This window comes from Topomyia yanbarensis, unplaced genomic scaffold (genome assembly GCF_030247195.1).
Source record: "Topomyia yanbarensis strain Yona2022 unplaced genomic scaffold, ASM3024719v1 HiC_scaffold_17, whole genome shotgun sequence".
NCBI lineage: Eukaryota > Metazoa > Arthropoda > Insecta > Diptera > Culicidae > Topomyia > Topomyia yanbarensis.
Window position 1 is genome coordinate 190,796 of NW_026683349.1, and position 27,292 is coordinate 218,087.

The following is a 27,292-nucleotide window of genomic DNA, read 5'->3' on the forward strand; positions in this document are numbered from 1 at the left end:
CCGTTAAATTTGGCATTTGTTTTTTTCTTGTCCACGTTTCGTTGAAGAAAGCGATTTTATTTGTTGCGATCAATTTAACTTGTTTTGATTTTTTTGCTGAATTACAACGTTAGCCACAAAACATTTTGATGATCTCTGGTAATTGGTAATCTCTGGTAATCCTTGAAATTATATACATCGCAACATAGGTCCGCACCAGTTGCAGCTGCTCCACCTCGCCGGAATCGAGTTAGCCGATGGTACAGCCTGCGTCACACTCGGCTGTCGCTGCACCAATGGTAGCTCCCAACCAGGCCTTTGGATTAATTACTCAAATCGCAGCTACTGCTGGTAGTGTAGCGATCGGCTCCGTCGGTAACACCGTTGGACATGCCCTCATCGGAATGTTTAGCGGTTCCCATTCACAAGAGGCAGCCTCGCTAGGACAGGCTGCCCCGGTATCGGGCGAGGCAAACACTCCGGCAGGACCATGCTCGTGGGAGATCAAGCAAATATCTTGTACCCAAGGCCAGGTCGAGTGTGATTCGGAACAATTACCAAATCTAGAAGTCCATATATATAGCGTTCACGTGATACATTTTCCTTGAAGTTGATTGAATAAAAATAGTATAAATGTTGACCAAATCCTGCAGCACTAGGATCAAAGATAGAGCATTAACACCAACTCACTGTGCTTCGGTGTTTTTTTGCAAACGTATCTTTAAAATCGATCACTTGAAAGTAGTATCAATGATTATAAATGCGACAACAATACACTCATAACCTTTTTAATGGTTATTTAGCCATAGGTAACGAGGAAATCGGCATGTTTTATTCATGTACAACAAAAAATACTCAGCAATAATGTAACTTATTATTAATTGTTGCGTAGTATAAATGATTATAAAATGCGACAACATAAGCTCATAACCTTTCTAATGGTTATTTAGCCATACTGCCGTGATACGCATAACTGTCCCATCTGCATAGGAAACCCAAATGGGACTGCTATGCGGATCACGGCAGCATAGGTAACGAGCAACAATTTAATTTATTATTAATTGTTACGCGTGATTGGCCAAAATTGGTCGCTTTTAGAATCTGGTGCTCTAAGCATAATTGTCCCATGTTAATAACACATGGGACAGTATAGCGACCATACAGCTGCAACAGCGAATATAGCATTGACATCAATATAACCAGGTTGGTTGCAAGCAGAAAGAACAATACTAGCTGGGCTGCTAGCTGTTTGTGCTACTAATAACACTTGCAGCCTGTCAAATTAACATGATTCTATGATCTAGCTTCAATGATGATGGAATATAACCGAATCCAAAGCCTTACCCATCAGCGCATTTGATCATGTAATGGATATGATAAACTCTGAAAGAAATACATTTTATTGTTGTGTTTTTGAGGTTAGAACTTTTATACTATTGTAAGAATGGTCCTCAGCAACTATCCTTCCAAATCAAAAACTCGTGCTAGCAATGGCTTCGTTCAGAAGCTGCTGTACATTTGTTTTTGTTAGCTGGTCGATTACGATTCCCCCGACCGAACCACTTTTCCGACGCAACAAGAGGGAAACGAACGATTCTCATTTGATTTCCGTAGTCACAGAACCGTATTCATTCGTTCAGTCCGAGCGATATTGCGTAACTCGGGGAACAGGCAAGTGCGACGATTGAGTCGTCATGGGCTTCAATTTTGTACATACAGGCACCTATAAATAACCAATCAATTTAATTATGTAGATTTAGGCCATACCGTAAATTTGGCTGACATACCCCGTATCAAGTCCCTCACATATAGCACACCATCCTGGCAACCAGATGCGCCCATCTCAGCCTGCCACTGGTCTATGAAAATACATGTAATAGGACCGCAATGGCCGTTTAGGGTGAACTGCAATAGGTGGCTATCGAGCCGGAACACGTTAACAGTGTGGCCCTGGCTGCCAGTCATGACTGTACCGCCCGCCACTTCCAAACATGTCACCGGTAACCCTGCTGGTGAAACTCTAGGATACATCGAAGCTCCTCCTCGGATGCGTGATGTTGAGCTGAGAAAGCTGTGGACGGATTTGATCCGGCGGATTGCTGAAATGCTTCCTGCCGAACCGCTGCGTACGTGAGCTAAAAAGAATAAGAATTAAGGCACTTGATGACATACTCATTACAGACTGAAAATTAAATGACTTAGAATATACAGTATTTTAAAAGAACAAGTAAAATCTGTCTGCGCCCTAGGTGAGCTTAAAAAATTGCTTGAAACATAGAACTTACTTCGCCCATATACAGACGTAAATCCCCAATAGATCTGACAACCATACGTGTACGTTTCCAGTCTCAGAAAACCGATTCGTTCACTCAACTCCGTCACCGGCGAGGTTTATGTTAGTTACCCCATTGTTGTGGGTGTTTTCGGCTTCATATATATCCTGCAATGAAACGTCCGTCAATAGTTGTAATAAAAAACAAATGACTCCAAACAATTTACCTTAAAGTTACAAATCTTTCCCTCCCAGAACTTTAACCGCCCATCTGCACACACAATCTCTATGAGATCATCAAAAAAGTCCAGATACCAGATCGGTGAAGTCTGGTAACATTTCTTCCGCGCTGAACTTCCTCCTCCAGGTGGCTGAAAACATTCCCCAGCGCTCATCTGCTTTCGGGGTGGGATGAAGCCGTATGATTGGACCTACTCTGACCGCTGCTACATCATAGCCCTTGGTCGAATTATTCCACAAAAACCGAATTCGCAGATCTGCACAAAACCTTTTCGACATACACGATTATCATTTGTGAAATGAATCTCCAACTGGACGGTAAAATGAAACCATTCTGGGTTAATATTTTCCTGCATCTCATTCTGATGATTGTGCCTGGTGAAGTTAAACTGTAGTTTTCTCTTCAGTTTGAAAGCAAAACTGGTCGGCGAACTCTCTGGAAACGGGAGACAGCTGATGTTTTTGGATTCCTTGACAGGATGAAACACATCAGATAGGTAGAGAAAACAGAACAAACAAAAAAGATGTCATCGATGTTTTAAGAGCACTTTTCAGTTTAGAGCAGCGTTGTCAGATGGTTTGTATAATAGGTTTGCTCTAGTACACAGAAGTTGCTCCGGAGCAAACAGAAGCAAAAAATACTTCCTTTTTACTCCGGTTTGCTAACGGAAGCAGAAAAAAGAGAAGAGAACATAGGAACGATTTTCTCTCTGTTTGCTCCGGAGTACTTCCACTTTCTACTGGTACTGGAACAAATCTAATATCGGTATAGTTCTAAATAAAAAATAGGTATTTATCGGTGTGAAGATGTATGCTAACCAAAAGTTACCTGCAATTTTTTTGGTTTAGATTATAGATCATTCTAATGTTATGTAATCAAACCTACCGAGCTCAATCAATTTCAGAATCGGTTGTTGAGCTTCATTTGAAATTTTGATAGTAACCTGGCAGATTTCTGAATCAATTTCCGGATGATTTGATGTGGAAAGGTGAAGACATTTTCTAAAAAGGCCCGTACGTAATATTAGTTGATCTTATAATATGAAAATCGTGATTTTTTGGTAAGAAAAAAGAAGTCGGTATTTTTAGTAACTTTATTGGAATTGAAATTAAAAATCGGTTTAAATATCGATAAATCGGTATATTCTGCAACACTGTTTTGGGGTTCATCTACGTCAAAACAATGTTTTTGACAAATTGGAATGAACTCTTGGAGTTCATACCCAGTAAACGAAACGGCGAATAGCCAGATTAAAACAGCTGCCGGCTAGCGGCAGGCTACTGGAACTATGTTATAGGCTACCCGCCGTAACTTTATTTCATATTCCCCACTCGAAATTCATCCAAATGGTGGAAAAGTATGGAGAATCGAGGTAAAATAGGACAGGGGAATACAGAGTAAAATGGGCAGCTCGAAGAATTTTTGATTTTTTCAATAGTTAGAGACACCAAATTAACGTGACAGTATTCAGAATTGATCCAGCGATGAAAACGGAAGCTGTTCTGCATATAAAAATTTTTGACGAGAAAGGTCTATTGCGTTGCTGCTAAATACTCCAGGAGCGATCTCTGAGGCAATTAACACAACGTCTCCTTCTGGGTTAAAATTATTAATTATTCTATATGTTTCTGCTCTAGCTGGTATCCAGGTTGAGCCACCTAGATTATTGTGTATAGGTATATCTATATTTATGTTATGTACATTCATTGACAGCAACCATGCATCACAATTTATCGAACATCGGTATATTGCCAAAAAATCTCTTCCAATAATACCATCGGTTGGTATAGGAAAATCATCGTTAATTATATGCAGAGTACCCTCAATAGGTGTGTCTTGCATGTAAAAAATGCATTTGGTAATTCCATGACTCTGCAGTTCACCAGGAATAATCCCTTTTAGTTTGTATTTGCGAGTTGTATCTATGCTTGTACCTGGCAAGATACATTCGCTTTTAATGAGTGATATGTCAGCTCCTGAGTCGACCAGGAAAGTGCACATCTTGCTCGAATTGTTCAATTTGAGCTTTATGAAATTCGAGGCAGCTAATGTGTAGACTGCCCGTTTCCTAAAAAAGGATGGTTGGGCGGTTGTTGGAACTGGCCCGCTGTTGGCTGATCAGGTAGGTTGCTTGGTGCTGAGTCAGTGACATATATATATATATATATATATATATATATATATATATATATATATATATATATATATATATATATATATATATATATATATATATATATATATATATATATATATATATATATATATATATATATATATATATATATATATATATATATATATATATATATATATATATATCGTCCCTGACCTTACCTACTGCGGTAATTGTTATGCTGAGGAGTCGAATTATTTCTTCCTCGTCTATTGTTTTGGTAAAATTGCTGCGTGTTCCCGTTTGTGCTAAATCGGTTAGCTTGTGTATTATTGGGGGTATAGTGCTGCATGTTACCATATGTGTTATATCGGTTAGTTTATGCATTGGAACGTCGCCTGTCAAAATCTCTAACACGCGTATTGCCACGGTAATTTCGTGCGTTGTCAACACGATCGTAGTGTTGACGGTGCCGGAAATGCATGATTTGTGCATTTGGTACGCTGTGGCTTTCGTGCTCCGAGTTCTCCAACACTTTTTGTGTGGCTATTTTTATTGAGGAAAAAATTCCTGCTTTAAGTATAGTACGTGTTTCATGGTTTTTTAAACCGTGAATTAGAGCATTAACTCCTGCTTTTGTAGCCATTGAAGCTGCTACATCACCTGGAATTTGCCTTTCTATATAAGTGTTGTGCAGTTGAAGCGTTAATTCTTCTACTTCATCACAAAATTTGTTGAGAGATCCTCGCTGTTGTGAAATTTTCAATTTAGCGAGAACTTCATCTGGGGTTTTGATTGATGCACAGCGGGCTTTTACATCCGCTATAAGTGCATCAATTGATACTAAGTTAATGGGTAGGCCAAGTCTTGCCTTACCCGTTAATCTAGTTCTAAGAAATTTTATTGCCATCGGCATATGTTCTGCCGACGTCATTTCTTTTAGTAACTGAGCCGAGTCGATAAATGCCTCCAACCCGTCAGCAGTTCCATAGTACTTTTGCACGATGGCTGTCGCAGTTTTAATATCAAAGTCAGGCATTTTTGGTTTACCTGCCGATAGCCGTCTGCAAAATATGGCTGTTTTAGCTAGAGTTTTTAAAGTAGTTTTCTTTAATATTTGTGTTGTATCCAAGATCTCTAATGATGCTTGGTACCTTGTTTTTAAATTTAGAAACTTATCGCATTCGATGTTCCACTCATCGTGCGATATCCGATGTTTTAATTTATTTAATTTGCTTTTGTATTCATTATAGAGATCGGAAATTTCTTCCTTTTTCTCTAGAATATCTTGTAGGGTTCTAGCCCTGCCCTTGCTCTTATTTAAATTTAGCTGTATCCTGCAAAGGTGCGAGTCTATTTCTCGTTACCTTTGCATGAACACGCAAAAAAAATGTGTTTAGAAAAATTTGAAACGTATGTTAACTTGTCTATAATTTTTGTTACCCTAACATTTGACTATCATAAAATTATTTTCGTTTGTACGCTTACCTCGTCGATGAACGGCCTTGCCATTACTGCTGATGTTCTTGATGGTGTCGAGCATTCACTGGTGGTGTCGAATTTCAGTTGTTCCGCTCCTCTTCGTCGTCCAAGTGGTCTTCTAGGTACCCGCCTGTCGGCATAAGACAGTGGACTCGCCTACAGTTGATTGTATAGCTATTGTTTGTTTTTTTTCACTTATTGCACTTTTGTTCATATCGGTTTGTTGGCCGTAATTGAATTAAGCGATAAAGCTCGCTGCATTTCGCGCTCGGCGCGCAATCGTTCGTATTTTTTTGTTAGTTTATAGATTTGATGCACCACTACAGCTACACCGGCTATAACGCATCCGTATGCCAGGATGTTCAGTGCCGAAGCCGTTTCCTTCGCTGCCATGTTTGTATTTGCTGTTGCCGCGGTTATCACATTTAGCACGTGCTCGTGCGTCACTACTGTGGGTTTTGTCTGATCGTTACCCATTTCATTTTCACTTGAATGTTTTATTATTTTTCAATATAAATTTGTACTAGTGTCCTGTCACGGTCGCCATTTGGTAGCTTTATGCTACCTTTTCTTTGCACTGCACCGAGTGCTTGCGTTGGGATTTTCCGGGCCTTACCGTTGGACGGGGGACACCGGAAAATCACTGGATTTTCGAAGTAATGTAAATTACTGTCTCAGTACAATATAAGACTGCTCTTTATTTATTCTCAAGGCTTATTTTATATGCGCTGACATGTTGCGCGACATTTTTGTATTTTGGTTATTTTGGGCAAAGCCAATTGGAGAGAGACAGAAAGGCTACCTAGAATTGGTCGCTACTCGGGCAGAGGGTGTGTGCCCATAGATAGCACTGGACGGAGGAAAAAACGCTTGTAAAGCGAAAGGTTCTATCAATAAACAATTGAATATATTTTGCTTTTGCTGGGTGCTTCTCGGCGTTCGCGACACATGCGAACCATATGGACGGTTTCGCTAAGGCGTGTACCGAGCCGAGGTAGTTAATTTGAATGAGTTAGAGATGGATGATTAGATGTATTACAACGTAGCACACAGTCCAACTGCAACTGATTATTCGCCGAGCGACATAACCTCAATTGGGAAAAAAATTCCACGCACTATGGCACTAGCTTTTTCTGTTCCCTCACACGGCCTGTGCCCATGACCTGTGGGATGAACCGGCGGACACCCAACAGGTAGCGAAGTGGACAGGCCAACATCGATCGTAGACGGAATCAACTCGGGGAACTCACGGTATCTGTGAAAGAAGATACAACTCGTACCGACGTACCGACAAACGTGTTTTATTATTCGGACTGTTTTACACGGAATGGATTTTGCTTTGTTTTGTTTGCACTCACTGCTGAACTGGTTGCAGCGTAGTGGCGCCGGGTAAATATATTGCCCCCACTTGTACACTGTCAACATTAACTAGCCTTTCTACTTGCCCGTTACTAGGGGGGTTATTTGGTGGGCTTTTCATAACTTTAATTCCTTGTTTTTCTAGGAAATCAACAAAACTGTACGAATTAAAAGGAGGACCGCCGTCCGATACCAGCACATCTGGTAACCCAAAACGAGCAAAAAATGCTACTAATTTTTTTAGTACTTTAGCACAATCTGTGCCTCTCTTCATCCACTCTACTTCTACCCACTTAGAGAAACTATCCACTATTAATAAGAATGTGTGTGACGAAAAATGGAAAAAGTATATGTATTCTGCTGAAAGGCTTTGTAGTTGGTGTCCATTTAGACTCAATTTTCTGTTTATATACTATGGCCATACTGTTGCAAATATCACAAGCCGACACATACTTTTCTATGTCGGAATTTATTCCAAACCAGTACACTAATTTTCTGGCAAGTTGTTTAATTTTTACCATGCCTGCATGGTTAGCATGCAAGAGTTTTAATGTACAGCCTTGTAACTGCTGCGGTATCACTACTCTGTCTTGGTACAACAGGCACCCGTCAACGATTTCTAAGTCATGCTGATTAGAAAAAACGTTGATAAGGCGGTTGTCTAGTATATTTGGCCAACCATTTCGCATGTAATTTATTATTTTCTGGAGGAATTCGTCAGTCTTAGTCATGTTAGCAATCGCTGTCGTATCTATGGGGATAGCCTTTCCAAAATTTATACTCCTTATCATTTCTTCATCTAACTCTTTAAGGATATTTTCATTCAACGGAAATCGGGAACAAAAGTCCGCATTCCCCATTTTGGAAGAAGGTCTGTAGTGAATCTCAAAGTCATAAACGGATAATTCCAGAATAAATCTTTGTAGCCTTGTCACATATATCGAGTTTTTACCCGCTTTTCCGAAAATTCCAACTAATGGTTTATGGTCTGTATAAACTAATTTTTTTTCCATAGAGAGACTTATGAAATTTCTTTATTGTGCACACTAAAGCAAGGACTTCTAAATGATTAATGGGATAGTTTTTTTGTGCTGGAATTAAAGAAAACGAAGTAAAGCATATAAGTTTTCTATACCATCGATGTCGTGTGCTATTACTCCCCCAAGCCCATAGCCTGAGGCATCTGTTACTACGACAATGGGCTTTAATGGGTCAAAAAATTCTAAAATGTTTGCAATTAGCAGCAAATGTTTGCTTTCGTGAAATGCTTTATCACAGTTTTCATCCCAAACAAACTTCACGTTGTTTTTTAATAAATTGTATAAATGATATAACTTTAAGATAGTCTAGGCAGAAACTTATTATAATAGTTAATTAAACCCAAAAACGATTTGAGCTCCGTCACATTTTGTGGTACATTTGCTTTCTGTATAGTTAGTATTTTATCAGGGCATGGTAATAACCCTTTATCGCTAATGATGTGTCCTAAATATGGTAATTTAGGCACAACAAATTTATATTTGTCCCAGTTAACTTTTATATTTACAGCGGATAACTTCTCCAATACTAAATCAAGTTTATGTCTACAATCATCAAGGTTTTTACCCGCTATTAAAACATCATCTAAATAAACGCAAACATTTTCAATTCCATTTAGAACTTGATCCATCACTTGTTGAAATATTGAAGCGCTAGACGAGGCTCCCTGTGGTATTCTATTATAAGTGTATAATCCCTTTAATGTATTAATAACCATAATTTTTTTTGATATGTTTGATAATGACAATTGAGTGTATGCACCTTGTAAATCTAAAGAGCAAAATACTTTACACCCCGCCAAACCGGCAAACAAATCCTGAGCGGTCGCAAAGGATATGTATTTGGAATTAATAATTTATTTATAGATACTTTGCAATCGATTACTAATCGTATTTCATTGTTTTCATTACTATAACCACCGAAGAAGCCCATTTGCTTGTTTTCACCGGTGTTACAACTTTTTCTTGTTCTAACTTGTCTAAATATTCAGATACTTTATCCCTAAGTCTGTAGGGTACGTCATAGGCTTTTTTGAAAATAGGGCTCCCATCTTTCAGTACTAGTTCAGCTTCAAACCCCTTGATTGGTTCCGAAAAATTTTGTATTAATACATTACTATACTTTTCTTTGAATATTGTAGCGATTTCATCACTGTTAGTATCAATCAAATTATTAATTATTTCATTGCTCAGAAAATATTGTCTCCATTCCAAGAAAAAAAAAATCCATCCAAGTTCTCCCAAACAATAGAATGAATTCATTATCGCAATGAAAAACCAACAGTTTAAGTCATTCGTAACCCAACTTTGTACCGGGAAACAAGTGCTTTTTGTTCTCTCCGGTGTGGTTTAGTTTTTTCGGTAGTACGAAGGTGCTTGCTGTGGCAGAGGCTGCAGTAAAGCATTAGTAATAAACAGTCCCGCGAGTGATTATTATTACCTGCGATATCGGTGCAGTGAAGTTACTAAACCGTTTTCTTGCCTGAAAGACGGCTTTGTTTAGACGAGCTATATCAGCTCTATTGTGTGAAGGTCACGCGGGTGACGGATAAAACAAACGAAGGATCAATTCACCTACCAGCTCGTCAGGAACCAACTGGTGAAGTGTTTTGTTTTTTACTTTTCTTATCGATTTTTTTTTTCTTTTTATTGCTTTTGATTTTTTATTTTGATTTAAGTTAAACAGTGCGGTCGAGCGTGTTGCTCCCGCAACAAAATGGAACAAACAGAAGGATCGCCCTCCGAAGACGAATATTATGGGGAAGAAGAACATATATCTGATACTGAGACAGATAATGTTATGGTCGATCCACTTCCCCCCAATGTCTCACAGCCCCCCCCCCCGAGTCAAGGTTTACCAGGATGGATCCGCTGGTCCTTGGGTGGTATACTTTCGGCCCAAAAATAAACCGTTAAACAGCATAACTGTTGCACGGGAGCTGACAAAACGTTACTCGGCCGTAACCGAGATTAAAAAGGTTCAGTCAGATAAACTGCGCGTAGTCGTTACTGACTTGAAACAGGCCAATGATATCGTTAGCAATAGCCTCTTTACGCTGGAGTATCGCGTCTACATCCCTTCTCGTGATGTGGAGATCGACGGTGTGGTAAGTGATGCGGGTCTAACTGTCGATGATCTGATGAATGATGGGGCTGGCCGCTTTAAGGACCCTAACCTTCAATCAGTTAAGATTTTGGAGTGCAAGCAATTGCACTCAAAGTCCATCGAAGATGGTAATTACTATCCATCAGACTCGTTTCGCGTAACCTTCGCCGGATCTGCACTTCCGAGCTACGTTGAAGTGGGAGGAGCTCGTCTACCTGTACGCCTGTTTGTACCGCGGGTCATGAATTGTTCCAATTGCAAGCAGCTAGGTCACACGGCCACCTACTGTAGCAACAAGCAACGGTGCGGTAAATGTGGGGAACGCCATGCGGATGATACTTGCAGTAGGCCCGCTGAGAAGTGTGTTTACTGTGGGGAGAATCCGCATGCACTTTTGACATGCCCAACGTACAAACTTCGCGCGGATAAACTGAAGCGATCCGCCAAAGATCGCTCCAGACGCTCTTACGCAGAAATGCTTAAAAGAGCTGTTCCACTTATCTCCGAAAACCCATTCGCTCTCTTGCCAACTGACGATAACGCCTCTAACGACCCTTGCGAGGGGCATTCTTTGGCTCCGCTTGGAAACTCTAGGAAAAGACCTAATCAAAACTCACCTGAACTTCCTCGTAAGGGTCCTAGGTTGTCCCAAACAAGGGTACAAAATAAAAATAATTCATCAACTGGAAGTGCTGGTACAAATCCGAAGATAATACCTCCTGGTTTTGGGAAATTGAGATACAACCAGGAGTTCCCAGCACTCCCCGGGGCACCAAAAATCCCAAGTGCTCCAATTTTACAGTCAGAAACTCACCCTAAAACGGGATTCCTTAAATTTTCTGACATTGTGGACTGGATATTCACAGCTTTCAACATTACCGATCCTATGAAAAGCTTGCTGGTTGCTATTCTACCAACAGTAAGAACATTTTTAAACAGTTGACTGAACAGCGATCGTATCCTTCGATGGCTAACTTATTAGACGGAATCAGGGATCTGATCACTGTTTTACAGTGGAACTGCAGAAGTATTATCCCCAAAATCGATTCATTAAAACACTTGCTAAATTACAATCATTGCGTTGCATTTTCCCTATGTGAAACATGGCTAACTTCTAATATAAACCTCAACTTCCACGATTTTACATTATCCGCTTGGATCGAGAAGACTCATATGAGGGGGTACTTTTAGGGATCAAAAAGTGCTACTCCTTCAATCGAATCAACCTCCCTTCGACGCCAGGCATTGAAGTTGTCGCTTGTCAAACAACAATCAAAGGCAAAGATCTTTGCATTGCTTCTATTTACATTCCTCCTAGGGCCATGATGGGATATCGAAGATTCTCCAACGTGATTGAACACCTTCCCTCGCCCCTCCTGCTTCTTGGAGACTTTTACTCTCACGGTACGGGGTGGGGCTGTCTATACGACGATAATCGATCTTCGACAATTCAAGACCTTTGTGACAACTTCAATATGACAATTCTGAACACAGGGGAAATGACACGGATCCCTAGACCACCTGCGCAAGCAAGTGCACTGGACATATCTTTATGCTCGACATCACTACGGTTAGATTGCAAGTGGAAGGTAATATCTGATCCCCACGGTAGTGACCACTTACCAATTGTAATTGCAATCACCACTGGTTCAAGACCATCGGCACCAATCAATGTTCCCTATGACCTCACACGAAACATTGATTGGAAGAGCTACGCTGCTGCGATATCCAAAACTATCGATTCAACACAGGTACTTCCCCCGGAGGAAGAATATAAGTTTTTGTCCAACTCGATTCTCGATAGCGCGATTCAAACTCAGACGAAACGAGTACCCGACGCGAACACCCAAAAACGTTCTCCCAACCCGTGGTGGGACAAAGAGTGCTCAAACGTGTACGCGGAGAAAGCTGCCGCGTATAAAACCTTCCGGAACGACGGGTTAGTTGCTAGTTATCGAGTGTACGCGATATTAGAAAAGCGAATGAAAAATTTAATGAAAGCTAAGAAACGCAGTTACTGGCGCCGGTTTGTCGACGGGTTAACAAGAGAAACATCGATGAGCACTCTTTGGGGCACGGCCCGACGTATGCGAAACCGAAACAGTACTAACGAGAGCGTGGAATATTCAAACCGTTGGATATTCGATTTCGCCAAGAAAGTTTGTCCGGATTCCGCCCCGGCACAGAAAATCTACCGCGCCGCGTCGCCTTACAATACCGCGAACGAAACACCGTTTACGATGGTGGAGTTCTCACTTGCTCTCTTATCATGTAACAATAAAGCCCCGGGGCCAGATAGAATCAAATTCAACTTGTTGAAGAATCTGCCAGACTCTGCCAAAAGACGCTTGTTGAATTTATTTAATAGGTTTCTTGAGGGTAACATTGTCCCACATGACTGGAGACAGGTGAGGGTCATCGCCATCCAAAAACCAGGAAAACCAGCCTCCGACCACAATTCGTATCGTCCGATTGCAATGCTGTCCTGTATCCGGAAGTTATTCGAAAAAATGATCTTGCTTCGCCTCGATAATTGGGTCGAAACAAATGGCTTACTGTCAGATACACAATTTGGCTTCCGCAAAGGCAAAGGGACGAACGATTGCCTTGCGTTGCTCTCAACAGAAATTCAAATGGCATATGCTAACAAAGAGCAGATGGCATCAGTATTCTTGGATATTAAGGGGGTTTTCGATTCAGTTTCGATCAACATTCTTTATGAGAAGTTGCACCAGCATGGTCTTTCGCCAATTTTAAATAACTTTTTGCTAAACCTGTTGTCTGAAAAACAAATGCATTTCTCGCATGGCGATTTATCGACATCACGATTTAGCTACATGGGCCTTCCCCAGGGCTCATGTCTAAGCCCTCTCCTCTACAATTTTTACGTGAATGACATTGACGAATGTCTTGTCAATTCCTGCACGCTAAGGCAGCTTGCAGATGACGGTGTGGTCTCTATTACAGGTCCTAAAGCCGTCGACTTGCAAGGGCCACTGCAAGATACCTTGGACAATTTGTCTGCTTGGGCTCTCCAGCTGGGTATCGAGTTCTCCACGGAGAAAACTGAGCTATTCGTATTTTCTAGAAAGCGTGAACCAGCGCAACTACAGCTTCAATTAATGGATCAAACTATTGCTCAGGCTTCAACATTCAAATATCTCGGGGTATGGTTCGACTCTAAAGGTACCTGGGAATGTCACATTAGGTATCTGAAACAGAAGTGCCAACAAAGGATCAACTTTTTCCGTACAATAACTGGAACATGGTGGAGACCTAATCAGGCTGTACCAAACAACGATATTATCAGTGTTGGAGTACGGATGTTTCTGCTTTCGCTCCGCTGCGAACATACATTTCATCAAACTGGAGCGAATCCAGTATCGTTGCTTGCGTATTGCCTTGGGTTGCATGCACTCGACCCATGCGATGAGTCTCGAAGTGCTGGCGGGCGTTCTTCCTCTGAAAAATCGATTTTGGGACCTCTCATATCGATTACTCATTCGATGCGATATTCTGAACCCATTGGTGATTGCAAATTGCGAAAGGCTTGTCGAGCTTAATTCTCAGACCCGATTCATGTCCTTGTACTTCGATTACATGGCACAGAACATCAATTCCTCTACGTATAACGTCAACCGTGCTCATCTCTTAGATACTTCTGATCACACTGTATTTTTCGATACATCCATGAAGGAAGAGATTTGTGGAATTCCGGATCATATTCGCCCACAAGTGGTCCCAAATATTTTCTATAACAAATACCATCAAGTCGACTGCGCCAAAATGTTCTACACTGACGGATCAATTCTCAACGGGTCCACAGGCTTCGGTATCTTCAACGAAAATCTTGCTGCCTCATTCAAACTCAATGATCCTGCTTCAATTTACGTCGCAGAATTAGCTGCCATTCAGTATACTCTCGGGATCATTGACACCCTGCCCTCAGACCATTACTTCATCGTTTCGGATAGTCTCAGCTCCATTGAGGCCATCCGTGCGGCGAAGCCTGGAAAGCACTCACCGTATTTCCTGGGGAAAATACGGGAATATCTGAGTGCTTTATCTGAAAAATCTTACCAGATTACCTTGGTTTGGGTCCCGTCACATTGTTCTATTGCGGGCAATGAGAAGGCGGACTCTTTAGCCAAGGTGGGCGCATTAGAGGGCGACACTTACGAAAGACCAATTTGCTTCAACGAATTTTTCAGTATCTCTCGTCAGAGGACGCTCGATAGTTGGCAAACCTCATTTAGCAATGGGCATCTGGGACGGTGGCTACATTCCATTATCCCGAAGGTATCATCGAATGCTTGGTTTAAGGGGTTGGATGTGAACCGGGACTTTATTCGTACGATGTCAAGGATCATGTCCAACCATTACTCGTTTGACGCGCATCTTCGTCGTATAGGGCTTGCTGAAAGTAATCATTGTGTTTGTGAGAACGGCTACCACGACATCGAGCATGTTGTTTGGCTGTGCACAGAGTACTGTGTTGCCAGGTCCCAACTAATAGATTCCCTTCGGGCCCGAGGTAGATCACCCTATGTGCCAGTCCGGGACGTCCTGGCAAGCCGTGACCACCCCCATATTTTTCTTATCTATATCTTTTTGAAAACCATTGATGTCCAAGTTTAATACATTTTCCCCTCTCTCATTCACAGTAAAATCTCACCAACCTATCCCTGCATCTACAATATGGCATTGCATTGCAGTGCATACCCTTCTTGATAACCGTCTACCCAGAACATCATGACATACCTCACATGCAGATGATATAGAGAACATCATGACAGCATCAGAGTGCCAATAATTATCCGAAATATCGACCCTCCCCTCGCCCCTGCGATTACAGGCTGGAAACTACAACACTACAACAAAGTGTGCATATCCGCCACAATGATCAATCAGCAAACGACGATGTCAATTACACAATATGTATCTGACTTCCTACCTTTTTCCTTTACTTACATAAGAGGGGAGCAAGCCGCCCCTAAATACGGCTTTCCTTTCCCCCACTAACATGTGACATGTAATTAAAAAAAATGAATTATCGGCCTCGTTAAGCTAAAGCATTTGGGCCTAAATAAACGTATTTAAGATAAAAAAAACAGTTTAAGTTGGGCTTGTTTACCTCTGAATTCTACCAAAACATTTGCTTCTCCCTCTATTTTCAATTTATTCCCTTTAACGACAACCAATTTCTTGAAACTTTTCAAAAGCGGCGTATTAAAGCTTGAATAGTATTGATGTTTACTCATTACCGAAACAGACGAACCACAATCTATTTCCATTTGTATCATTTTTTGTTCAATTTTGACGTTTACTATGCAAGGGTTATTTATGTTATTTATATAAGAAAGTTGCATGCATTATGTATGTCACCTGTATCTCTATCTTCCTCGTCACTCGCCGACTCATTCGCTCGCATCCTGCCGAAAACCTTACTTAAACCTCCTTGACTAGATCCTGATTGTTCAAAATCATCAACGAATTTCACCCCGCCGCGCTGCGTATTCTTTAGCTTGAAACACTTTCTTTTTATGTGCCCTTTGACACCACAGTAATCGCAAATCATCTGTGAATAATCAGACCGCCTCCTGTCCTCGTTTTCATACCATCCTGCTGGCTTGAAATGACTATCCTTATTACAAGGGAATTTATTTTTATATATAACCTAGTCGATAGTCTTAAGAACCTTTGTAACATGTTATGTAAAAAAAACCCCGGCGTAAAAAAGCTTTTGCAAATGCCGTGTCAAATAAACGTTTTATGAAAAAAAATAACCTAGTCGACTTCTCACATTACTTCTCTGAACTTCATTTCGTTGCACGTTGGAATAATTATTATGCCTTCTTGCCGAATCGTATACGTTTTTTAATTTGTTTAAATGAGAGCTGTATTTATTCACATCACTATGAGAAGCGATTCTGTCTTGTTCAACCGGAACGTTTGCTGCGAAACTTTTGGCGTTCGTATCCGCCATCTCCCACGTCGTCAAAAAACGTTCGGTCGCTTCAAGGGATACCATGTTTTCATTAATTAATTTTTTTCGCAACCCATTGGTACACCCGAAATAATTCTGTCAATAATGGCAGCTTCTTTAAAATTTCCGAAAGAGCAAAATTCGGCTTGGAGCTTTAAGGCTAAAACGAAATCCTCCAAGGATTCATTCGGCTGCTATGCTCTGTTGTTAAATTTCAGACGTTGTATTAAGTCTGACTTTGTTTTATCAAACCGTGCTCTTAATTTTGTAACAATATCACTAAAAGATGCTGCATTCAAAGTGCTATTGGGATAAATTAATTTTAATTCTGTATAAACAGCTGGTCCAGACAAGGCAATAAAATGAGCCTTTTTGTCATCCTCCGGTACCTTGTTATCAATAAAAAAATAATCTAATCGCTCCGCCCATTCCGTAAAGGAACATCCTTTGCGGAAAGGTTCGCTTGAGATGCTCATTTGAGCCTTTTAAAATCAATAAAATTTAAATATATATGAAACGAATAAAAAATCGACAATATTCCCAAGCATCAAATTTAGAATCGCGATAAATATTTAAAATTGTATTGAAAAAAATTGTGGCTCACCTTGGTTATGCTCTTTTGTTTTAGGGTCACCTAATTAACTGCAGCTTCCCTTTTTATTTTTTTTAATGTAGAATACATTTAAGCTTTCAATATAGGGGTCCCGTTTCAAAATATCGGCTACGGCGCCGCGTCAGATTTTGAACGTTAATAACTTTTATCATACTTAACAGAATGATTTGATTTTTAGGCCAATTTGTTGAAAATATGTTCCTCTATGCTGTATTAAAATTTGAAGTATGTATAACATGCACTAATAACAAAACATAGTGTTTTGAAAAATCTTTCGAAAACGACTCGGAAAAGTGAAAAAATTTTCAACCCATCCCGCACAGAGCCGTCAATATGGTGGACCAACCGAACAATAAAATAATGAAAAGTTTATATATAGGTCCACTACATGTTTGTTCCTATGATTATTCGCATTGGGTTGCTTGACGAGAGCAGTTGGTGGGGGAAAGACGGCATGTTCCTTTGGTTAGGCCATTAGAAGCCGGACGGAAAGGAAAGGCTCATGCACGGCACGAGAACGAGCGAGAAAGCGATAGTAGTGCATATTAGCGCGATTATATAAATATCTGTCGGTCGGTTTTTTTCATCATTCGTATTCGTTCAAGCACTAGCAAGCAGCCAGTCCACCGAAGCAAAGCAGTTGGCGATGACGACGGTCGAAAAAAGTGCCTCATCGCAACCCGATCAGGATCTGTCGCCCTGCAAGAATTTCGCCCCAACTAAAGGGCAACAGAGCAACTAATATGTAGGCTATCGTTCCAGCGTGAGATTGTGCAGGACTGCAAAGTCGAGCTACGCTTACAAAGCTCAGTCGTAATGATGCCCCGAGAAGCCAACGATGCCTACTTGGTAGGTTTGTTCGAGGATGCAAAATAGTGCGCCTTCAGGCCAAATACATTAAACTGGCTCACCGTGTTCGCGGGGAGTGCGTCTGAATTATGCTCCCGCAATAAAACAATAAACGGTTCTTTACAGGACCAATTAATTGTGTTCTAATAAGAGTTAAACTGAAATTTACATTTTATGGTGCATAACAAATAATTTTCAGAAAGCTATATAAGAAATACGATGTGTGGAAAGAAAGAAAGAGAATTTAAATTATCCTCTCTCGCTCGTTTTCGTGCACTGCTTTCCCATTCCTTTCTGCTGCTAATACCATCATAACCAAAACGAATGTGCGTATTCTCCCACCATCCCATGGCCAGTGTTGCCACAATTGCATGTCGCTATTACAATTTGAATTATTTTATTGATCCTCTCTAGTATTGATAAAATATAGAACGTGCAAAGTACACTAGTCGCATGCTTTTATTCGAACTATTTGGCAGCCTCCGTTGATTAACTGCATAAATCTATTTGTTTGTGCAGCTCCTTGCTAGTAGCCAACTAAATAGCCTTTATCAGCGCTAACAAATAACACAAAAGAATTTAAATTTGTGAAAATCTTTTCCTTCCTTCTTTTCAAATCTGCAACATTCTTTGAAAATATTGTTGGAATGTTGTTATTGAAAAACTGAACATGCAAGTTTGCTAGCACTGGCCACTAGATTGAAGGCGATGGAAAGACAGAATATTCGTTTTGGTTATGCTAGTATTGGTAGCCGAACGGAAAGGAAAGGCACAGGAATGGCACGAAAACGAGCGATAGTAGTGCTTTCTCGTGTGTTCATATATGAATATTGGTCGGTCGGTTTTTCTCATCATTCGTATTCGTTCAAGCACTAGCAAGCTGCCACTCCACCGGAGAAAAGCAGTTGGCAATGATGACGGTCCAAAAAAGTGCCCCATCTACTGGTGGCCCATCGCAACCAACTACCGATCAGGAACTGTCGTAATGCCAGTATTTCGCCCCCAACTAAAGGGCAACGGAGCAACTAATCCGCTGGCTAACATTCCAGCGTCTGGTTCGTAAGGTTGTGTATTACTTAAAAGTCGAGCTACGCTTACAAAACTCAGCCGTAATGAAGCCAGTGTTGCCTACTTGGTCGGTTTGTTTGAGGATACAAAATAGTGCGCCAAGTACGTAACTTTCTCGCAAAGGAAATCAAACTGGCTCACAGTGTCCGCTGGGAGTGGGCGCAAATTACAATAAAAGCAACGGTTCTTTTCAGGACCAATCAATTGTGTTCTAGTGAGAGTTAAACTGAAACTTTCATTTTAAGATGTGTAACAAATTTTCAACAAGCAACATAATACGTTGGGTGGAAAGAAGTAGCTTGCACACGGAACAAAAATTTAAATTATCCTCTCGCTCGTTTCGTGCACTGCTTTTCCATTCCTTTCTGCTGCTATTATCAGTATAACAAAAACGAATGTGCGTGTACGCTCACCATCCCTCTAGTGATCAGTGTTGCTTCAATTGCATGTGTTTAAGAGAAACGTTGAAGTCGCATGCTTCTATTCGAGCTTTTTGGCAGTCTCCGTGAACTAACTGCATTAAATGATTTTTTTGTGCAGCTCCGTGCTAGTAGCAAACAAAATGGCCCTACCAGCGTCTGATTCGTAAGATTGTGCAGGATTTCAAAGTCGAGCTAAGCTTATAAAGTTCAGCCGTAATTAAACGTCTCGAATTTAAGTCACGACGCTCCAGTTATGTCACAGACAATACCCACCCACCTTTTTTATTGTGACCACGAATAATTTACATGAATAAAGAAAAAATGATTTTCAGGAATCAATTATTATCTGTTCTGCCATTGGTCAGTACTATGCGACTTCCTCATGCTAACAATTCATTTCATCGTTAGCCATCTCCCTCACCAAGGCCAACAACGCCAACAAAAACGGTCATTTTCAGGACCACCATCGTTTTTGTATAGAATAATTTGAAATATTCCTCGCCCAAATCACCTTTTGTCCGAAAATTCCAATGAGTATCAACATATTTGAAGAACGTGTTCCTTATGTATTCTACATCTCTCCAGTTATGTCGCAGACATTACCCACCCATCTTTTTTTGTAACACTTGTTGAGTCCTGCTTTTAAATGCTTTCACCCTTTGGCGGCTTCCGTACTTCGTATGTGTCAGTTGAATCCAAAGCAATCCTTTGTTTTGTCTTAAAAGAGAAAGACGTGAATATAAAAGGTACTCTTAGTACCTTTTATATCCACGTTTTTTTCTTTGTTAATAAAAAACAATACGTCTATTAAAACAAAAGAGTTTAAAACGTAGCCTTCAAAGAAAATGGCGTTTTAATTTTATATACATATTTTTTTTTTGTTTCATTTTATTATTTTTAAAATCACTATTTTGGAACCACCCTACTAACGATGTGCACTATGAAAGCCCAAAATGTGATGCCACTGGCGCGATTATCTAAAATCACACTACTTTATAAAAAGAACAAAAGAATATCCCGCGTGGACAATTTTTATTTTTAAATGCGTTTTTTCCGTATCTTGGCAATTAAGGCCAATATCAAAACTGACACTGTAAGTTTGCCGATCCCTAGACTCTGGAAGACTCCAGGGGTGGCATTGCGCATCTCGAAACGAAAGGTTTATTGTATGCAAGCTTGTATGAAAAAGACGATTCGAAATGGTTCCATAATGTCGCCCCAGCTTACCTCAACAACTTATCCGGAGCTTCCTCGGTTGAAGATGGCTGAACCAATCCAGGCTGACAAAGGCGGATCGCAGGAGAAAACCAGGATTTCGGCTATCGCACTAATTAAAAAAACAAACTGCTTCGCTTCACGTCTCGACCAAGAATACTCAGCTTCTCGCTGATGTTTATTTAATTTACCTTCTGATTGCGTTACTCATCGTTACGCTTTCAAGAAACTAGTTTTAACCTGATACAAATGTTATTTTTCGAAACTGTTATACATAACAGGTGGAAGCAGATATTATCGTTACAGTTGAAAACTGGAAAATCGAACCAGCGAAAATTATTTTTTCACGTGTTTAGTGCTAATCCATCACGTCGGAAGTAGTGCGCATTAAAGCGCATCATTGTACGAAACATGCGCACGGCTTCCGACGTGATTACAGTGTTTAGAACAAGAGAAAATACGCTAACTGGATTTTCCAGTTTTCAACAACCAGACCAGCAAAGTTTAGCTGGAAATGCGCCGGAATTCTGATTCTAGTTAATATTCCGGCTCCAGTGACACAACCGATTCAAACTTTATTGGAGAATATTGTAATGTTTACCTAGATGCCATATATCTACATTCTTATTAAGTCTTACTATATAGAAATTGTGGAAAAGGACGCGGGCTAGTAAAAGCTACTGTCACCATGATCAGTTCAAACATTAATTACCAAATAGTATAGATACTGCCGCGAATGCTGTTGGCAAGGTAAAAATTATAAAATGCTTCTAACAGTTTGGTGTTTTATTATTTTTCAGACTCCCGGCTCTGTGCAGTTTTGATTCTTCTTAATAGACCTTTCTCGTCCGACCTAACCACCAATTTTCTTATTTTTAATCAAAAGAGTTTACATTTTTAAGAACAAATTCGTGGAAAACCGATTCCTGATCTCGAAATATTTTTTAAAAATTTCAAATTGCAAGAATGTTGAATATTATTTTCACCAAATCAAGAATGGTGGGACACGAAATATTCACTTCGGCAGCACTGTTTTAAATATTTCAGATTAAATTATCGGCAACACTGCAATCAATGTGGTGAATCATAATATACAACATTCACTAGTGAATCTAAACAATTGAGTGAATAAATTTACTGTCAAATCTTGTTTAATTTTTTTTTCTGATTTTCTATATAAGCTTGGAACTTAACCAGGAATTGACTACCAACAAATCATTCCCTTGCCATCCAGTAATATAGGATTGCCAGAAGATAAGGTACTACACGATTAGACTGCTTGTCAGGTCATATGTGAATCAGACACTTGCCATGGTTGACCAAGAGCAATTGAACCCCCGTGCAGGTTGAACCCGTTTATTATGTATATCAAGCCACTCAAAGCGTCACAGAGCATTTACACCTATCCGATCCATTTCAGTTCCGTGCACGGACACCAAGCTTCATTCATACAAATGAAATGCTAGCATTCACACTTGTCCGGCACAGCACTGTTCCGCATTGCAGATGTCTTTGAAATTATATACATCGCTTCATAGGTCCGCACCAATTGCAGCCGCTCCACTTCGCCGGAATCGAGTTAGCCGATGGTCCAGCCTGCGTCACACTCGGCTGTCGCTGCACCAATGGTAGCTCCCAACCAGGCACTTGGATTAATTGTTCAAATCGCAGCTACTGCTGGTAGTGTAGCGATCGGCTCCGTCGGTAATACCGTTAGACATACCCTCATCGGAATGTTCAGCGGTTCCTATTCACAAGAGGCAGCCTCGCCAGGACAGGCTGCCCCGGTATCGGGCGAGGCAAACACTCCGGCAGGACCATGCTCGTGGAAGATCAAGCAGTTATTATCTTGTACCCAAGGCCAGGCCGAGTGTGATTCGTAACAATTACCAAATTTAGAAGTTCATATACATAATGTTCACGTGATACTTTTTTTGAATAAAAATAGTATAAATGTTGGCAAAATCCTGCAGCACTAGGATCAAAGATAGAGCTTTAACACCAACTCGCTGTGCTTCGATGTTTGTTTTCGTTAGCTGGCCCATTACGATTCCCCGGACCGAACCACTTTTCCGCCACCACAAGTGGGAAACGAACGATTCACATTTGATTTCCGTAGTTTCAAATTACCGAACCAGGTGGCATAATCTTCGGACTTAGTTGTGAATTGGAACAGTCAAGCCTGACTTCCCGAGCTACATCTCCAGCTGAGTGCATATAAGGAGAGTGACGACACTGTCAAAATTGGAACAATGATTATTTGTCAGTGTCATTCCAAACGAGTCAAATCCATGTATTTTGAGAGGTTGTTTGTTCGTTTGGAATATTACTGACAGATAATCATGACAGTTGTCTTCACTCTCTTTACATACACTCTGATCTCCAGTGTTGTCGTCCCATACGACTAGTGAACCTAAATGTGTCCCACACACATAGCACACCATCCTGGCAACTAGATGCGCCCGACTCGGCCTGCCACTGGTCTATGAAAATACATGTTAACAACCCATAATCGCAAAACAGTCCCATATTCTACTGGATTCCCTATATACATGGGACCGACTTGCGATTATAGGCAGTTACTTGTGCTTAAAACGGTTCAAAGATTCCCAGTTAAACCAGCCGAAATTCTTAATTTCTTACTTTCTTCACCTGATACAAACGGACATTTCTTTTATTCACAACCAGTTTGAAAATGATTAGAAACCGATTGCATGATTATTTCATGGTCCATGGTATCCACAAGAACCTGGTAACGGATGCATGGTGTTCCTATCAGGCAGAATAACAAGAGCGTGATTCGAAAAGCGAGTATATTAAGTGGCAAAACATTTCACGAGCAGAATAAATATAAAACTCTGATACGAATTTCTACAAGCTATTTGAAAATTACTCAATAATATAAATCTATGCATCATTTAAAGGGTCGGAATTATACTGCGAAAGAGTTTGCATTTTACGTGACATTGGCGTTATCGGCACCCATCTCCTTTTTCTTTTCTCGCATGATGTTTTGATTCCGATAGAGGAACGAGTTCTAGGGTTTTTACATTTACTTTCCAGATTAATCATTCCAGAAGAAGATGACGGATGAGAGAACACTAGCCATGCCTAGTATCGATGAGTATTGCATTGTGACAGTGTTCTGGATTTGGCAACTCCCACCAGATATAGAGTATATGCTTTCAACGATAGCGGAACACCTTTCCATTCGCGATTCAAGTTGGATTTGTCTAAAATCAAAAACATTTCTATTTCGACACAAACAGTTTCGCAAAAATATATCTTACCCCCGGATCGAAGTGTTAATCTGTTTCGATGTGTAATTCATACATACACACCACTACTAGAGAAGCTATTCTTATTCTGAGGGTTTTCAACATTATTCTGGTGGTTCATTGTCCAGTAAATAAACGGTTTATTTTGTGCTGCTGCTCCGTCAGTGATTCCCGTCACTCGTTCTATAAAGCTTCGATTAGTTCACCGATCACCTTTATCTGATAGTTACAACGAGAAAGTCTATTACGAAGTGGCTTGATTCATGCTGTTTTTTTTTAAATATTTGCAAGCGCAGTCTCACAGCCCATAGTTGACAGCTTAGTCTTTCATGGTCCAACAATAAAACGCACTTATATTTCAGCGTAACGTGAACAAATTTGGTTTTTATTGCGTAGTTATTGTTTTTCGACAATCTGGAAATAATTATGTATTAATAAGGTACAATATTCGCAAACGTTTCCTGTAAACTTACCTCTTCAAAAGAAAACTGGTACAGAGCCATTGTGGTATCCTATGGATGTGTGCTTTGTTGATATTCTCTAGATATTCTAATGCCGATTGATATCCATCCAGAAACATAAAAACGCTCATCTCGCTTACGAAACGACCCGAACGCGACAGTTGCCGACATTTTATTTTGCTCTGCTTGCGGTGAGGATTCATTCATCAAAACCAGAATGTAGAAATATAAAGGTCTATCCGCACTAGACCGATCCGATCCGATCCGACCCGACTTTTTCGTCTTCGGATTCGCTCGGGTTGTTGATGTGATGGTGTTGGTAGCATGTCGGGCGTCCGACGCAAAAAAGAATCGTTGCCAACGATATTCCTCGAACAGACTCTCCGACTTTTTTCTGCTTCTCCACCGACCGGCTCGAACAGAGAGAGAGAGAGAGAGAACGTGTGAGCCAACCAAAGCAGGTAAAATGATTCTTCTGCTGGTGTGGGACAGCATGTTCGTCCACTCAGAAGGCAATAATATTAAATTTTCGTCAATCACTTTTGCTTCTACCCATGCTTGAACGGCTTGACCAGAGGCGCATATGAGATAGCGGACAGATTTGTTTTCCAACCGGTGCGGAATTGATTCTATGCCGGGATAGCTAGAATTTCTTCCGATTTTACTTTCAGGTTGTTTTTGTTGCCGAGCTGGATGTTCAAATTTGTTTATGAACACCGTAACGTAGGATATTTGTGCTATTTGCGGGTCCCGGTTGTATTTTGTACATCGGTAGGAAGAATGTTCTCGATTTGTTGACAAATATATCATTTTTGCTTGAAGCGAAACTGAGGCATGTTCTAACCCCGACTGCTGTTAAAATGCATGAAATGATAGCGTTTGGGTTTACAACCAGACTCAGTTTCGCGGTCAAACAGCGCATATTTCAATTCAACTAAACATTAATTGTTTTTATCGGGGCATACTATGATGGTCGAACCCTAATATTTCTTAATTCGACCGAACGTTTTATTGATTCTAATAATGGTCTTATTTTATTATTGAAACAACGAACTTCTTTGTTTGCATTGATCGTATCAACAATATTTATGTAAAAAAATAGACCAGTTCAAAGCAATAAAACAAAACACGAAAATGATGTGTGTTAAAGAATTCTTCCAATCCAACAAAACAAAATTTGTTAACTAATCCTTTTCTTGAAATATAACAGAATCTTTTTTAAATTGAATAATGTGGAATTTTCAGCAAAAGTCGCCGAATGCGGAGCGGATATTAGAAAACTTAAGTTGGAAATACCAACATTCGAACAATGTTTCCTATTTAAGATTTGCAGATTGCGAAGTTTGTAGACAAGACTTATTTTAGTATTTATTTTGCAATTTCATTTAGGCCTCTTACGCAATATATTTTACTATAGAAGTTTCGTGAACCAGTACAGCAAAATCGGTACGTCGTAGAAACCTATGTGATCCTATATAATTTTAAATTACAAACTTCTAGATGTTTAATAACGTAAAATAAATTGTTTGTAGAAGAAAACACGACGAAATAGGGTGATATGTCACCATTCGCGCAGAGGTGTGGGCGGCGCATTTAACATTTTAAGCCGTCATATGTTTTCGATATGTATAATATATTGATACATATTATATATATATATATATATATATATATATATATATATATATATATATATATATATATATATATATATATATATATATATATATATATATATATATATATATATATATATATATATATATATATATATATATATATATATATATAGTTAGCTGGTTCACACGCATCGTTCCCAGACGACAACATGCGATAATTAACTAGAAGCAGGGCTAGACGACAACATGCGCGCTCTAAGGAAAACAGTAACAACAACAGGTGTTCTGAGAAGCGCAGCTGGTTGCATCGCCTGGCTGAAGTTATATATAGGCCGTTAGGGAACATTATTGTTCAGTTCCAGTGTGACTATCAAATAAGCTAGTAGTGAATAAATTTTTTAAAATTTAAAATTATATAATAAGTTTTTAACTGGCGCCCGAATAGGGACCAGAGTGAAAAGTTTTCTTAGTCACGACGTTACAGTGCAGTGAAAAGTGAAAACAAGTTCCATCTGACCGCATCTAGCAGCTGTGAAGAAGGACGCCCCGAGTCACCATTGGCAGCTAAAAACTCGGCAACGGAAAAAAAGGATCCCGTCACTTCACGGGAAGGATTGAACGTCACTCTGGTGCCTGACCCCAAGACGTGATTGCCCCGATAAAGGATAGCAACCGCACTTCCCCTGATAGAAGTTGGAAGTTAGGATGATAAAGAGTATATTGTAAGTATCTTTAAATATTTTCAATTTGTATACCAATAAAAATTTAACTAGTTAGTAATTTAATTCTAATTAAATAAGGAAAAGTGATTGAGCAGTGATAAATTAAAAAAGTGATTCATTTGTGTCTTAAAAATTGAGGTCGAAAGTTTAATTGATAGTTTCAAAAATCTAAAGATTAAAAATATGACAGCACCAAATAATTCATCACAAATTGTGGAAATTTTAGCTCGTTTGTCAGCGTTAGAAGCGGTAAACGCTTCTTCGGCTGAAATAGATTATAGTGATCCGGTTTTGACATACCAAAATCCTGATGGATCAATTGCCGATCCATCAGTAATTGAAAAGTTACCAGATCTAATTAAAGATATACCAACTTTTAATGGTAAATCAGATGAATTGAGCAATTGGGTTAAAGACGTCGACAATTTAGTAAAAGCATACCAACCCTCAGAGCAAAGTACGGTTG

At 39.9% G+C, this 27,292-nt stretch overlaps 2 protein-coding genes across 2 annotated transcripts; both read left to right on the forward strand.

Annotated features, from left to right (window-relative positions):
* The first annotated feature begins 236 nt into the window (after window positions 1-236).
* LOC131694843 (hemiasterlin resistant protein 1-like) lies at window positions 237-587 on the forward strand. Its single transcript, XM_058983351.1, has one exon. It carries the CDS (start codon window positions 237-239, stop codon window positions 585-587), a length of 351 nt encoding a protein of 116 aa, XP_058839334.1.
* A 21,745-nt stretch (window positions 588-22,332) lies between these two features.
* Window positions 22,333-22,629, forward strand: LOC131694844 (coiled-coil-helix-coiled-coil-helix domain-containing protein 2-like). Its single transcript, XM_058983352.1, has one exon. It carries the CDS (start codon window positions 22,333-22,335, stop codon window positions 22,627-22,629), a length of 297 nt encoding a protein of 98 aa, XP_058839335.1.
* The last annotated feature ends 4,663 nt before the right edge of the window (window positions 22,630-27,292 follow it).

What these genes read in the sequence shown, in the direction of transcription:
- LOC131694844 (XM_058983352.1), top strand. Translation starts at nt 22,333, where the DNA reads ATGGTCCAGCCTGCGTCACACTCGGCTGTCGCTGCACCAATGGTAGCT.
- LOC131694843 (XM_058983351.1), top strand. Translation starts at nt 237, where the DNA reads ATGGTACAGCCTGCGTCACACTCGGCTGTCGCTGCACCAATGGTAGCT.